Below are 14271 nucleotides of genomic sequence, written 5' to 3'. Positions count from 1 at the left end.
CTATTATGACACTGATCACAGTGTAACAGAATGACTTATCTCCTGAGTTAGAAGCAGAGCACTCCTAAAAAAATTTTTTTAATGTTTATTTGAGAGAGAGAGAGAGATAGAGCGCAAGCAGGGAGGGGCAGAGAGAGAGGGACACACAGAATGTGAAGCAGGCTCCAGGCTCCAGGCTCCAGGCTCTGTGGTCAGCACAGAGCCCCATGTGGGGCTCAAACTCTTCAACTATGAGATCATGACCTGAGCCAAAGCCAGAGGCTTAACTGACTGAGCCACCCAGGTGCCCTAGAAGCAAAGCACTTCTCAAACAGTATCTGTGATTCCTGAGGCTGGTGGTACAAGATTCTCACCTTGGGAACATTGATACTACCCTGGTAATTCTCACGTAGCTACCCCTCTGGCCAGCATTTAGAAATCATTACCAGAGTTCTTTTATCTCAAGTACCTGACAAATAATAAGTATATTTGCTAAAGAAATAAGGGACTGATACTGAAATAAATGATCACATTTTCATTACCTGTAAAACTAGTCAATTTTTCTCGTTTATAGGATGGTTCTTCTAGGTCTTCTGCTATTGATTCAGTAGTAGATACACTTGACTTAGAAACTATACTGCTTCCTAAAACTGACCTTTAATAATGAAAAACAAAATTATTCATTTATTTAGATGTTCTTATGGGTAATTGAATACATGAACAAAAACATTATCATATTGAGAAATCAAATATCCTATAATCATATAAGAAAAATTGATAAAAGTAAACTACTTCTTTAAACATCAAGCTGATTTGTAATGTTCCTTAAGTAAAAAGTCATTATTAAAAAAAAGTCATTATAAATATAATTTAGGGATAAAACATGTCAAACCTATATCCAAAGTCCTGTGATGGATTCCCAATATATTTAGAATAAAAAGCTAAAATACAGCTTATCTATCCAGTCTCTCCATCTTCATTTATCACATTTCCCCCATCCCACCCCCTTTTTAAGTTACTCAATCTTTTGGCACTTTCTTACTTTAGAGTCTCAGCCTAGAACATTCTTCCTTTCATTTTTCACCAATTTTCTGCTCTTCACTCAAATCCCATCTTAAATGTGATTTATTCAATTTTATAAAGGCCCTCTCATGATTTAATTAAGAGAAAATCTATGTACTGGTTAGGAAATCAATACATTGAAGCATACAAAAATAATTTCTTTAAACATGTAAGCAACATAATTTCGTGATATTATATACTTTTCTCCCCTTTCTACTTATAGGTCCAACTTGTCCTCAAAAAGGTAGGTACAGCGGGGCGCCTGGGTGGCACAGTCGGTTAAGCATCCGATTTCGGCTCAGGTCATCAATCTCACAGTTCATAAGTTTGAGCCCTGAGTTTGGCTCTGTGTTAACAGCTTGGAGCCTGGAAACTACTTTGTATTCTGTGTTTTCCTCTCTCTCTCTCTCTGCTCTTCTCTTCCCCTACTTGTGCTCTCTCTCTCTCAAAAATAGGCAAGTAATTTTTTTTTTAAAGGGTAGATACAGTTTACTGGAATATTCTTTGTTTTACAGAGCACTCCTATGGCTACTGCATGCAAATTTTGAGTCAGACTCTAGAGCAGCATATTTTCTCCTAAAATGTGCTTAGTTAACTTCTGGAACTTTTAATTGGTCAAATGGAAAATTACACACTCAAATATTTCCCCATAATCTTTAGATTATTTTAGGACATACTGTTTAATTATTGCAAACATTCTGAACTTCTCTACCATAAACATTAATAAAATTTCACTTCACTTACATAAAGTGTCTACATAACACATGCATAACATTTCATTTACAAAAAAAATTATGAAACAAAAGATAAATCAAACCCTAGGAGAACATGGATTTACATGGGATATTGGGGGAGCGGAGCTGCTTCTTCCCATAAGTTGTAGCATAAAAGAAACAGAAGAAATACGTCTGTAGGTATGTGATTAGCCTCATCTTTTGGTTCCTCAAGAAAACTTGTATAAAACCCATACATTTTCTCAGAAATGTTTGGTGTGTTGGAGAACTCTTTTTTATTCTTATTCTTTAATTTTTTTTTACATTTATTTATTTTTGAGAGACAGAGCACAAGTGGGGATGGGGGGCAGTGGGCAGAGAGAGAAGGAGACACAGGATCTGAAGCAGGCTCCAGGCTCTGAGCCGTCAGCACAGAGCCTGAGGCGGTGCTCGGACTCAGAAACCATGAGATCATGAAGTCGGACGCTTAACCAACTGAGTCACCCAGGTGCCCCGAGTATTGGAGAACTCTTAAGACATGCAAACCTCGGGGGCACCTGGGTGGCTCAGTCGGTTGGGCGTCCGACCTCGGCTCAGGTCATGATCTCGCGGTTCGTGGGTTCGAGCCCCGTGTCAGGCTCTGTGCTGACAGCTCAGAGCCTGGAGCCTGTTTCAGATTCTGTGTCTCCCTCTCTCTCTGCCCCTCCCCCACTTGCGCTCTGTCTCCCTCTGTCTCAAAAATAAATAAACATTAAAAAAAAAAAAAAAAAAAAAAAAAAAATTTAAGACATGCAAACCTCTACACCTAAGTAAAACATGAGGGGAACATAGAGATGGCACACTATCATAGAGTGCAGGTGGGAGACCGAAGACAACTGACATCTAAGTTACATACATACAACTTAAATGAAAAGACAACACATGTGATATAAAAAAGAACAATAGAATTGTATACTCTACCTTGTAAAGTGCCCTAACATACTAGGATTTAATGTATTCTGATAAAGGCTATAAGAAGATATAAATTCTGCTGCAAATGATCCTTCTCGTGATGTCAGTAGTTTATTTGGCTTTGCTGTACCTGTATGTGGATCTGGATGGTAAAGAGGTCGGGGAGTGACATCAACTCCATGTGCATCAATTACCTGTGGAAAATCATTATTTAAAATGAAACAGGTAAAAAAAAAAAAAAAAAAAAAAAGTCGTAGGAAAAAAAGTATAATGTTTCTAGGTTGAAATAAACATGAAAAATTGAATAAAAGTTTTTATGCATAAAAGGTTTCTTAACTAGGCCTACTTTTCAAAACAGTCTTATTCATGTTTTTACATGAATATATATGAGTAATATATGTTATATATAAGCAATGTATATTAACATCAGGGAAATTCAGAAAGGTAGAGAGAATTCATGCAGATTGTTAATATTTTTGTATATTTAATTTTAATCTATAAATTTAAAAAATCACTATTATTCATTCAATATTTTATTAATAAACATTTCCCAATTTTTACATATTTCTGTTTGTTTTTGCCTCATTCTTAATCTTTTCAATTATGAAATTTAACACATACAGAAATACAGGTATTACATTCAAGTTTTTAATCCACTTTGAGTTAATTTTTGTGTATGGTATAAATAATGGTCCAGATTCATTCTGGCTTTCCAGTTTTCCTAACTCTACTTATTGAAGATACTGTTTTTTTCCCCAATGTATACTTTGCTCTTTGATTGTAAATTAATTAGTCATATATGTGTGGGTTTATTTCTGGGCTCTCTATTCAGTTCCATTGATCTATGTATCTGTTTTTGATCTATGTGTTCATGTGCAAATACCATACTGTTTTAATCACTATAGCTCTGTAATATACTTTGAAATCAGAGAGGGTGATGTCTCCAGCTTTTTTCTAAGACTGCTTTAGCTATTCAGGGTCTTTGTTGCTTCATACAAAATTTAAGATTATTCTATTCTGTGAAAAATGCCATTGAAATTTTGATAGCAATTGCACTGAATCTGTGGACTGTTTTGGATAGTGTAGACATTTTAACAATATTCATTCTTCCAATTCATAAGCATGGAATATTTTTCCATGCATTTGTATCTTCTTCAATTTCTTTCATTACTGTCTTGTAGTGTTCAATATACAGATCTTTTACCTCTATTAAATTTATTTCTAGGTATTTAATTTTTTTAATGTTTATTTTTCAGAGCGAGAGAGAGAGAGAAAGAGAGAGAGAGAGAGAGAGAGAGCGAGCATGAGCGGGGGAGGGGCAGAGAGAGAGGGAGACACAGAATCTGAAGCAAGCAAGCTCCAGGCTCTGAGCTGTCAGCACACAGCCTGACGCAGGGCTCGAATCCACGAACTGAACCATGAGATCATGACCTGAGCCAAAGTCAAACACTTAGCTGACTGAGCCACCCTGGCGCCCCTATTTCTAGGTATTTATTCTTTTAGATGCAATTGTAAGATTGTTTTCTTAATTTCTCTCTCTGAGCACTGGATATTAATGTGTAGAAAAGCAACAGATTTCTGTATGTTAATTTTATATCCTGTGAATTTACTGAATTTATTTACTAATCTAATAGTTTCTGGTGGAGTCTTTAGGATTTTCTATATATAATATCACGTCATCTATAAACAGTAACAGTTTTACTTCTTCCTTCCTAACTTGGATACCTTTTATTTCTTTTTCTTGACTAATTACTCTGGGTAGGACCTCCAGAATATGTTGAATAAAAGTGGCAAGAGTGAGCATCCCTATTGTTTTCTTGATCTTAGAGAAAAAGTTTTCAGCTTTTTACCATTGAGTATATATACAGTCTAATTATGTTGAGATACATTCCCTCTATTCCTGATTTGTAGAGTTTTTATCATAAATGGATAGTGAATTTTGTCAAATGCTTTTTCTGCATCTATTGAGATGATCATATGATTTTTATCCTTTATTTCATTGATGTGGCATATCACATTGACTGATTTGTGAGTGTTAAGTTAAACCATCCTTGCAACCCTACTTGAACATGATCTATAATCCTTTTAACATATTGTTGAATTTGGTTTGCCAATATTTTGTTTAGGGTTTTGTATCTAAAACATCAGGGATATTGGTGTTTTTCTTTTCTTGTGGTGTCATTTGGTTTTGATATTGGGGTAATACTGGCCTCATATAAAGAGTTTGGAAGAGTTTTCTCTTCTTCCACTTTTTGGAAAAGTTTGAGAAGGACTGATATTAATTCTTTGAATGTTTGGTATAATTCACCAGTGAAGCTGTCTGATCCTAGACTTTTGTTTGTTGGGGATTTTTGATTGCCAATTCAATCTTGTTAGTAGTAATTGGACTGTTCAGATTTTCTATTTCATTATATTTCAGTCTTGATAGGTTGTTCATTTCTAGAGACTTATGCATTTCTTCTAGGTTGTCCAATTTGTTGGCATATATTTATTCATAATATTATCTTATGATCTTTTGTATTTCTGTGGTATCAGTTGCAACATCTCTTTCATTCTGATTTTATTCATTGAACCTAATTTTATTTGAATTTCCTCTCTTTTTTTTCTTGGTGAATATAGTTAAACATTTGTCAATTTTTTTATCTTTTCAAAAAAACAGCTTTTAGTTTCATTGACCTTCTCTATTTTCTTTTCAACTCTGTTTCATTCATTTCTGCTCTCATCGGTTAATTCTTTCCTTCTGTTAACTTTGGGCTTCATTCGTTCTTTTTCTAGTTCTTTGAGGTGTAAAATTAAGTTGAGACTCTGTTTTGTGAAGTAGGTATTTATCTCTATGAACTTCCTTCTTAGACCTGCTTTTGCTGCATCCCACAAATGTTGGTATATTCCCACTTTCATCCATCTCATGGTATTTTTTGATTTCTCTTTTGATTTCTTCTATGACCCATTAGTTATTCACTAGCAAGTTGTTTAGTCTCCACATATTGTTGAACTTTCCAGTTTTCTTTGTGTAATTAACGTCTAGTTTTCTAATACTGTGGCTGGAAAAGATACTTGATATGATTTCATTTCTTTTCAATTAATTAACACTCATTCTGTGGCCTAACATAGGGGCTAAACTGGAAAATGTTCCATGTGTATTTGAGAAGAATCTGAATTCTGTTGCTTTTGGTTGGTATTACCCTCTCAGAGGATCCATTCATTTTTCTTCATTCTTTTTTCCACTCTGTTTTTGGCTTGTGTAATCTCTATTGATCTATCCTCAAGTTTGCTAATTCTTCCTTCGGACAGTTAAAATCTATTATTTAGTTTCTCTAGTGAATTTTTAAAATTTTGATTAATGTACTTTTTTCTCAACTCCAGAATTTCCATTTGGTTTTTATAATTCCTTTTTGGTGCAACCCAGAAACAGTATTTTAGTTTATTTATTTATTTTTAATTGAGATATAATTGTTACATAAGATAGAATCGTTTTAGGGTACAACATAATGATTTGATATACGTATATTGCAAAATGATTACAATAATGTTTACTTAACGTCCATCACATAGTTACAAAATTTTTTTTTGTTATGATGAGAACTTTTAAAATCAATTTTCTTAGGAACTTTTGAATATACAACAGTTTTAAAAAGTTACTTAAATTCCAGTTAGTTAACATACAGTGTAATATTAGCTTTAGGTGTGCAATATAGTGATTCAATACTTCCATACAATACCTGGTGCTCATTACAAGTACACTCCTTAATCCCCATCACCTATTTAACCTCTCCCCCACCCACCTCCCTTCTGATAACCATCAGTTTGTTTTCCATAGTTCAGAGACTCTTTCTTGGTTTGCCCCCCTCTCTTTTTTTTCCTCCTTTAGTCATTTGTTTTGTTTCATAAATTTCACAGGTGAAATCATATGGTATTTGTCTTTCTCTGACTGGACTTATTTCACTTAGCATAATACTCTCTAGCTCCAACCATGTCATTGCAAATGGCAAGATTTCATTATTTTTTTTTTTTTACGGCTGAGTAATTTCTGAGTAATATTCATATATATATATATGAATTCATATGAATTCATATATGAATATGAATATATATGAATTCATATATATATGAATATATTTATACACACACACACACACATATACCTCACATCTTCCTTATCCATTCATCACTCAACGGACACTTGGGCTGTTTCCATAATTTAGTTATTGTAGATAATGCTGCTATAAACATCTGGGTACATGTATCCCTCTGAATTAGTATTTTTGTGTTCTTTGGGTAAATACCTAGCACTGCAATTGCTGGACTGTAGGGAAGCTCTATTTTTAACTTTTTGAGGAATCTCCATACTGTTTTCTAGAGTGGCTATACCAGTTTGCATTCCTACCAACAGTGCAAGAGGGTTGCCCTTTCTCCACATCCTTGCCAAAAAGAGTTGTTTCTTTTGTTGTTGATTTTAGCCATTCTGACAGGTGTGAGGTGATATCTCATTGTAGTTTTTATTTGTATTTCCCTGTTGATCAGTGAGGTTGAGCCTCTTTATTGATATTTTCTATTGGATGTGATGGTCATCAGACCTTCTTTTACTTCTTTATTCATGGTTTCTTTGGTTCTATGAAGACATTTATAGTGATTTCTTTTAAATCTCTTTTTGTTAAATCTGACATCTGGTTCTTCCCCCAGTTTCAATTGCCTGTATTTTTTTCTTAAATATGGGTCATATTTTTCTCTGGGTACTGATATCTCCTTCCTTTCTAAAACTTGTTATTGCTATTTGCTTGTTCATTTGTTTAGTGATTACCTGGATTATTTTAGTGCGATTTATTTCCCCATAATGGGTTGAACTGTGTCGCCCCACAAAGACATGTTGAAGTCTTAACCCCCAGTACCTCAGATTGTGAAAATAGGGTTTTTGCAGACTTAAGCAAGTTAAGATGAGATCATTAGGGTAAGCCCTAATCCAGTATGACTGATGTCTTTATAAAAAGGGAAAATTTTGACACAGATATACATAGAGGTAAGACATTATGAAAACACACGGGGAGAACACAATATGAAGACAGAGGATTGGAGTGATAGATCCACCAACCAAGAAATTTCTATGACTACCAGAACTAGAAGGGAAACAGATCCGTTCTTATGGTATTCAGAGAGTGCATGTTCATGCTAACACGTTGATTTCAGATTTCTGTCCTCCAGAACTATGAGACAATGAATTTCTATTGTTTTAAGTCATATAGTTTGTGGTACTTTGCTAATGCAGCTGAAGGACTAGTATGCCCCCCCCCCCAACCCCACTTACCCCCACACAATGTTAATTGTGCCTCTCAGGGACAAATAGCTTTGGGTATGCCCCAAACCATCCTGGAGTGACAAAGGTACTATTAGGGCTCTCTACTATACTTCTTTTTTTAAAGATTTATTTTTTATTTTTAGAGGAAGGGGAGAGGGACAAAGGGGTAAGGGAGGAGGGAGGGGGGGTTGAGAGAGAGAGAGAGAGAGAGAGAGAGAGAGAAAATATCAAGAAGACTCCATGTTTAGCACAGAGCATGACACAGGGCTCAATTCCACAACCCTGGGGTCATAACCTGAGCCAAAATCAAGAGTCAAATTCCCAACAGACTGAGCCACCCAGGAGCCCCCTTTCTACTACTCTCACCCCGTCCACACTCAGCTGTTAAACTTCACTAACTGCCAGTTGACTGTTCTATTGTTTTCAATGCCCTGGGGCACAAATTCTCTAATCCAATCAAATTGTGGCTGCTTTCAGGGACTATTTTCTGAGGTCAATGTTTGATATTGAAAATGCTCCGCCCAGTAGCCTTATTCTTTCTGCCTCTGAATTTGACTACTCTAGGTATCTCATATAAGAGGAATCACACAGTATCTGCCCCTTTGTTACTGGCTTATTTCAATTAACATAATATATTCAAGGATCATCTATACCCTAGCATGTGTTGGAATTTCATTTCTTTTTGAAGCTAAAAATTTTCCTGTGTGTGTGTGTGTGTGTGTGTGTGTGTGTGTGTATCAAATTTTGTTTATTCATCATCTGCTGATGGAAACTTGGGTTGCTTCCACCTTTTAGCTATTGTGAATAATGCTGCTATGAATATAGGTGTACAAGTATCTGTTCAAGCTTCTACTTTCAATTCTTTTGGATATAGACCAGGAAGTGGAATTACTGGATCATATGGTAATTCTATACATATATTTTTTATTTATTGGTATTTTTATTTTCTAATTTTTTGAGAGGGAGGGAGGAACTAGAAGGAGGAGAGAGAACATCTCAAGCAGACTTCAAACTCAGCACAGAGCCTGATATGGGCTCAATCCCACAACCTTGGGATCATGACCTAAGTTATAATCAAGAGTCAGATACTCAACCTACTGAGCTACCAGGTGCCCCTGATAGGTCTATTTTTAATTTTTTGAGGAATCACAACACTGCTTTCCATAGCAACTACACCATTACACATTTCTGTCAACAGTGCACAGTTTCCAAATTCTCAGTATATTCACCAACATTTGTTCTTTTCCATTTTTTTTTTTTTTTTAGCCATGGTAATGAGCCTTAGGTGATATCTTATTGTGGTTTTGATCTGCAGTTTCCTAATGATTAGTGATGTTGAGCATTTTTTCAAGTGCTGTTGGCTATTTGTAGATCTTCTTTTGAAAAGTATCAAGTACTTTGTCTATTTTTTAATTGGGCCACTTATTTGTTGTTGAGTTGTAGGAGTCCTTTGTATATTCTGAGTATTAACCCCTTATCAGATTTTCAAATATATTTTCCTCATCCCATAGGTTGCTTTTCTTTTTTTTTTTTTTTTAACGTTTATTTATTTTTCAGACAGAGAGAGACAGAGCATGAACGGGGGAGGGTCAGAGAGAGGGAGACACAGAATCCGAAACAGGCTCCAGGCTGTCAGCCCAGAGCCCGACGTGGGGCTCGAACTCACGGACCGCAAGATCATGACCTGAGCCGAAGTCGGCCGCTCAACCGACTGAGCCACCCAGGTGCCCCCCATAGGTTGCTTTTCATTGTGTTGTGTCCTATGATGCAAAGGTTTCTAATGTTTGATGTAGTTCATTATATCCATTTTTTTCTTTTGCTGTATATGCTTTTGGTATTCTATCTAAGAAATCATTGCCAAACCAGTCTCAAAAAGTTTTTCCCTATGCTTTCTTCTAAGAATTTTAGTGTTGTAGCTATAAGAGCTTGATACGTTTTGTTATTTTTGTATATAAGAGTCCTACATCATTCTTTTGCATGTAGATATCTAATTTTCCTAACATCTTTGTTGAAAAGACTGTCCTTTCCCCATTGCACAGAATTGGCATCCTTGCTGAAAGTCATTTGAACATATTTGTAGGGGTCCTCTGTTGTTTTCTATTGGTTTATGTGTCTGTCTTTATGCTAGTACTACACTACATTGATTACTACAGTTTCATAGTAAGTTTTGAAATCAGGAGGTGTGAGACCTCCAACTTTGTGGTTCTGTTTTAAGATTGTTTTGGCAATTCGGGGTCTCTTAATATTCCATATGAGTTTTAAAATAGATTTTTTATTTCCACAAAAAAATATCATTGAGGATTTGAGAGGGATTGCATTGAATCTGTATCTTGTTTTGGGTGGTATTGACATCTTAAGAAATATTCCAATGTATAAACAAGGGATGTTTTCCCATTTATCATCTCCTTTCATTTATTTCAGCAATTTTTGTAGTTATCGGTGTACATTTTTCACTTTCTTAGTTAAGTTTCTTCCTAAGTATTTTTATTATTTTCGATATGCTGTAAATGGAAATCTTTTTTCTTAATTTTTTTGGATTATTCATTGCTAGTGTATAGACACACGACTAATTTTTGTGTGTTAATTTTCCATCCTACAACTTGCTGAATTTATTAGTTCTAAGTACTTTTTTTTTTAATTTTTTTTTAACGTTTATTTATTTTTGAGACAGAGAGAGACAGAGCATGAACGGAGGAGGGGCAGAGAGAGAGGGAGGCACAGAATCGGAAGCAGGCTCCAGGCTCTGAGCCATCAGCCCAGAGCCGGATGCGGGGCTCAAACTCACGGACCATGAGATCGTGACCTGAGCCGAAGTCGGACGCTTAACCGACTGAGCCACCCAGGCACCCCTAGTTCTAAGTACTTTTTAAAAAAATGTTTATTTATTTATTTTGGGGCACCTGTGTGGCTCAGTTGGTTAAGTATCTGACTTGATTTCAGCCCTGGTCATGATCTGAGCCCCTGAGATGGGCTTTTACGTATTGTAATACTATATAATACGTATGTATTGTATATATGTATGTATAATATACACATAATACATATAATGTATATATAATAATATATCATTGTTATGGACTTAATGTTTGTATACACCCCAAATTCATATTGGTCTCCTAATCCCAATGTGATGGTATTGGAAGGTAGAACCTCTGAAAGGGAATTAGGTCATGAAGGTTGGGACCTCATGAATGGAACTAGTACCCTTCTGAAAAGAGGCCAGAGCTAGCTAAATCACTTTCCACCATGTAATACACTGAGAATATACTGAGGATAACTTGAAAATTTAGCAGTCTGCAACCTGGAAGAAGGTCCTCACTAGAACCCAACCATGCTGGCGTTCTAATCTTGGGCTTCCAGCCCCAGAACTGTGAGACATAAATTTCTTTGTTTATAAGCCATCCAGTCTATAATACTTTGTTATGACAGCCTGAGATAATATAGTATCCATTTGTTAAAATTATATAAGCTTATTTCCATTGTGTGGCTATTATAAGCAAAGCTGCTATAAACATTTGTGTATAGTTTTTATACAAACTGATACTTTCTTTTCTCTTGAGTAGATACCTAGATGTGGAATGGCTGGATGATATAGTAGGTATATATTTAGCACTGAATAAAGTGCCAAATGGTTTTTCATTTTTCATTCCTACTAGCAGTGTATGAGAATTGCTCCTCCACATACTTGCCCACATTTGGTATGATCAGTCTTTTAATTTTAGCTATTCTAATAGGTGTACAACAGTATCTCATAGTTTCAATCTGCATTTCCTAATGACTAATGCAGATTGTCATTTGATGTGCTCCTTTGCTATCTGTATATGTACTTTGTTGAAGTATTTGCTCAAATGTTTTGTTCATTTTAAATATGAGGTTGTCTTAATATTGTTTTGAGAATTGTTTATATATTTTGGTTATAAGTACTATATCAGATGTTTACTTTATAAATAATTTTTCCCATTGTATGGTTTCTTTTTCCATCCTTTTAGCATTCTTTCAAAGATCAGAAGCTTTAATTTTGATAGAGTCCAATTTACCAATTTTATCTTTTTTTTAATTTTTTTTTATTTAAAAAAAAAATTTTTTTTTTAACGTTTTATTTTATTTTTGGGACAGAGAGAGACAGAGCATGAACGGGGGAGGGGCAGAGAGAGAGGGAGACACAGAATCAGAAGCAGGCTCCAGGCTCCGAGCCATCAGCCCAGAGCCCGACGCGGGGCTCAAACTCACGGACCGCGAGATCGTGACCTGGCTGAAGCCCAAACTCACGGACCGCGAGATCGTGACCTGGCTGAAGCCGGACGCTTAACCGACTGCGCCACCCAGGCGCCCCTTAACGTTTATTTATTTTTGAGATAGGGAGAGACAGAGCATGAACGGGGGAGGGGCAGAGAGAGAGGGAGACACAGAATCAGAAGCAGGCTCCAGGCTCCGAGCCATCAGCCCAGAGCCCGACGCGGGGCTCAAACTCATGGACCGCGAGATCGTGACCTGAGCCGAAGTCGGACACTTAACCAACTGAGTCACCCAGGCGCCCCTACCAATTTTATCTTTAATGGACTGTGTTTTTTCGGTCATATCTAAAAAAATCATTGCCTAGCCCATTCAGATTTATATATTACATACTTTTCTGTATATATATTATACTTTGATTAAAAGTTTTAAAAATTCAATTCTTAGTTAAATGTTTTCTTCTTATTTTTTTTTTAACATTTATTCATTTTTGAGGGAGAGAAACAGAAAGAGAGAGAGAGAGAGAGAGACAGCGCCAGGGCATGAGCAGGGGAGGGGCAGAGAGGGAGGATCCAGGATCCAAAGGAGGCTCCAGGCCCTGAGCTGTCAGCACAGAGCCTGACATGGGGCTCAAACTTATGAACCAAACTTATGAACTTATGAGATCATGACCTGAGCTGAAGTCCTAGGCTTAACCAACTAAGCCACCCAAGTGCCTTTTAGTTAAACATTTTCTAATGAGATAACCAATTTGTGATAATTTATATTTGCTAGAGTACATTACCAAGAAGAATGGATGTTAGCTTTACTACCTATATTATAGCTAGGTTAGCTATTATTAACACCATAATCAACTAGTTCTTAAGGTCATGAGTAGACTTTCCTCACTCCACCCTAATGTTTCTATTACCAGTAATGAATTATAGAAGCCAACAGCCAATGTTACACTGTAAGATATGTCATGTGGCAAAGACTCTAACAAAATCAATGTATCAATATTAGAAGTGAGTTCATTACTTCAAAGCAGGATATTTTCTACTTTTAACATTTCAGTCAAGTTCTTTATGATGCCATTTTCAAATAAACTCAGAATTCTAAAGAATATTACCTGTATGACTGTCCTTGGGGTGGAAATACTCATTTTTTCTGCTTTTATCTCAGGTGCAATTGTCAAGGTTTTTGACAGAGCCATTCTGCTTTGGTTTGCACCACTATATCCTTTTGTTTGGGTTCCTTTTACTGTGCTGATAAAACTAATAGACTTCTTTGGCTGTGGGCCAGTGCTCCTATATCAAGAAAAGATAACATAACACGAAGGATTCATGATTGAAGGAAAATTAACCAACAATAAAAATCAGACTTTCATTTAGAAACATGGAAACAATCTGAACATAGGTACAAGAAAGAATAATAGCTACTTGAGAGTTCAATATGTATAAGCAAGTTCTAGAATGTTTACATGCATTGTATCACTTTTTTTCTCATAATCCTTAAGAGGTTGTTATAAATATCATTTTATCTAAAATCAGAGAGGCTTAAAGGGAACTATTCCTATGAGAGTTGAAATCTGAACCTAGGTAGTCTGATCCAAAGTCTACAGTGATTTTTCTGGTCTCAGTTTCCTTATCTGTAATATGGGGATATTAACAGTACCCTATTCACAGATTATTATGAGGATTAAATGGATTAATTTGTATATTATAGTTAGGAAGTCTCTGGCACATAGGAAGCATAAGTGAGTGTATAGGGCAGTTGCATAGGCAGAATGAAGCATGAGTAAAAACTGGGAAGAATATTGTGTTTCTGCCTGAACAATTACATAATAATCTTTAATAAGAAGATAACATCAAAATGTAACCTGGAGAAAAAAAAAAAAAGATATGATTTCACTTTTCTATACTCTGCAAATTCCTTAACACAAAAACCTACCTTATCATTCCTTTGTTCTAGTACTCTGTATTACGGATTTCTTCTATTAAACAAAGATGATCTTCCCTCAGATTATAAAAAGGAAATAGGTTTCCAAAGAAAACATTTTAAACA

At 35.7% G+C, this 14271-nt stretch overlaps 1 protein-coding gene across 1 annotated transcript in view; it reads right to left on the bottom strand.

The window, feature by feature from the left end:
- Positions 1-14271, bottom strand: part of DNAI4 (dynein axonemal intermediate chain 4) — a 96285-nt gene that overhangs the window by 63145 nt on the left and 18869 nt on the right. The window contains 3 exon segments of the mRNA XM_060625280.2: positions 522-634; positions 2715-2899; positions 13337-13514. Coding sequence (XP_060481263.2) covers positions 522-634; positions 2715-2899; positions 13337-13514 — 476 coding nt within the window.

Source organism: Panthera onca, chromosome C1 (assembly GCF_046562875.1).
Source record: "Panthera onca isolate mPanOnc1 chromosome C1, mPanOnc1 haplotype 2, whole genome shotgun sequence".
Taxonomy (NCBI): Eukaryota; Metazoa; Chordata; class Mammalia; order Carnivora; family Felidae; genus Panthera; species Panthera onca.
This window is presented reverse-complemented; position numbering and strand designations above follow the sequence as displayed.